The sequence below is a fragment of the Salvelinus namaycush genome, chromosome 2 (assembly GCF_016432855.1).
Source record: "Salvelinus namaycush isolate Seneca chromosome 2, SaNama_1.0, whole genome shotgun sequence".
Lineage (NCBI taxonomy): Eukaryota > Metazoa > Chordata > Actinopteri > Salmoniformes > Salmonidae > Salvelinus > Salvelinus namaycush.
Window position 1 is genome coordinate 71,763,474 of NC_052308.1, and position 1,549 is coordinate 71,765,022.

The window sequence follows — 1,549 nt, forward strand, 5'->3', positions numbered from 1 at the left end:
AACACATGCACATTTCAATTAAACGACTTTTATCAAATAGATATGAGTGTAACTTGTGTGTTTATGTTCACATGTTAAAGAGAAAGAAGAAGTTTATACTCACTTCTAACAAGCAGCTTCACCTGTGTGATCAGTGTAATGTAACGTTGTTCTGTCCTGCTGGTTTCTACTCCACACCAGTAGGTCCCAGTATCATCTTCAGTCAGGTCCTCTGATGGTCACTGTGGAGAATCTCTCTCCTGTGTTGTCAGACACAGAGAAACGACCAGCTTTTGCAGTTGTCTGGTGAGCAGCAATCATATAAACACAAGTCTTGAAGTCATTGCTTTCCTTGCAGAAATACTTGATGCTGTCCTCATGGTCCTCTGGATAGTTGCATCTGATGGTAGCTTCTCCTCCCAGATAGGCCGTCTCTGTGACTGACTTCTCACAGCAGTCATCTGTCAATAGGAACACACATCACAACCTTAGTCTAGTACTATAGACTGACTTCTCACAGCAGTCATCTGTCAATAGGAACACACATCACAACCTTAGTCTAATACTATAGACTGACTTCTCACAGCAGTCATCTGTCAATAGGAACACACATCACAACCTTAGTCTAGTACTATAGACTGACTTCTCACAGCAGTCATCTGTCAATAGGAACACACATCACAACCTTAGTCTAGTACTATAGACTGACTTCTCACAGCAGTCATCTGTCAATAGGAACACACATCACAACCTTAGTCTAATACTATAGACTGACTTCATTGACTAGTGGTACTGATCATGTGATAACATATGTAGCTAAATTCATTTAATAAAGTTAAAGTAAAAGTCTCTCACCCTTCTTCACATCCAGCTCTACCTTGGTATAACTGTCAGGTGCAGTAGGTTTGTCCACTCCACACCAGTAGGTCCCTTCATCTTGTCTGGTCAGTTGTCTGATGATCACCTTGAAGTAGTTACTTCCAGTGATGTCATACAGAGAGAATCTACCACTGTGTGCCCAGGTGTTCTTCCTCAGAGTAGTTATCTTCTTATCACAACTATAAGTCCACTTTGTTCCATTACAGAAATATTTGTCATGACTTCTTTCTTCTGTGGAATAATGACAGTAGAGGATGACAGTTCCTCCAGAGTATCCTGTCACTTTGAAGGAGCTCAAACAACCTGTCAATCAGACAAGAGAAAATATATTATCTGTAGTAGCAGCCTTTATAAGAAGACTAACTGGATGTTATTACATTGTTATAACAAGCGTATTACCTGTCATGAAGGAGAGGAGGATGACTATCAGCAGGATCCTCATCTTGTTGTGTTCCAGGTTGGTCCAGGTGTCTATAGGTCCTGATATAATGTTGTGTTCTCTCCAGGTTGGTCCAGGTGTCTATAGGTCCTGATATAATGTTGTGTTCTCTCCAGGTTGGTCCAGGTGTCTATAGGTTCTGATATAATGTTGTGTTCTCTCCAGGTTGGTCCAGGTGTCTATAGGTCCTGATATAATGCTGTGTTCTCTCCAGGTTGGTCCAGGTGTCTATAGGTCCTGATATAATGCTGT

The 1,549-nt window shown here is 41.3% G+C and overlaps 1 protein-coding gene and 1 long non-coding RNA gene across 2 annotated transcripts in view; both read right to left on the minus strand.

The window, feature by feature from the left end:
* LOC120027900 overlaps positions 1-192 on the minus strand; it is a 5,455-nt gene extending 5,263 nt beyond the window's left edge. The window contains exon 1 of the long non-coding RNA XR_005473352.1: positions 104-192. This is a non-coding gene — a long non-coding RNA (uncharacterized LOC120027900). The remainder of the gene's footprint in view (positions 1-103) is intronic.
* Positions 193-198: 6 nt separating this feature from the next.
* Positions 199-1,346, minus strand: LOC120023227 (polymeric immunoglobulin receptor-like). The gene is made up of 3 exons (XM_038967277.1): positions 1,258-1,346; positions 835-1,161; positions 199-440 (listed from the first exon to the last, which is right to left on the minus strand). Exons 1-3 carry the CDS (start codon positions 1,298-1,300, stop codon positions 199-201), a joined length of 612 nt encoding a protein of 203 aa, XP_038823205.1. The 5' UTR covers positions 1,301-1,346.
* Positions 1,347-1,549: the final 203 nt, after the last annotated feature.

Bases quoted from the DNA above. Each gene is read 5' to 3' on its own strand.
- LOC120023227 (XM_038967277.1), bottom strand. From the start codon at position 1,300: ATGAGGATCCTGCTGATAGTCATCCTCCTCTCCTTCATGACAG. The intron at 1,162-1,257 runs GTAATACGCTTG...TCTGATTGACAG, and splicing joins CCTCCTCTCCTTCATGACAG to GTTGTTTGAGCTCCTTCAAA. The intron at 441-834 runs GTGAGAGACTTT...TCCTATTGACAG, and splicing joins AGAGCTGGATGTGAAGAAGG to ATGACTGCTGTGAGAAGTCA.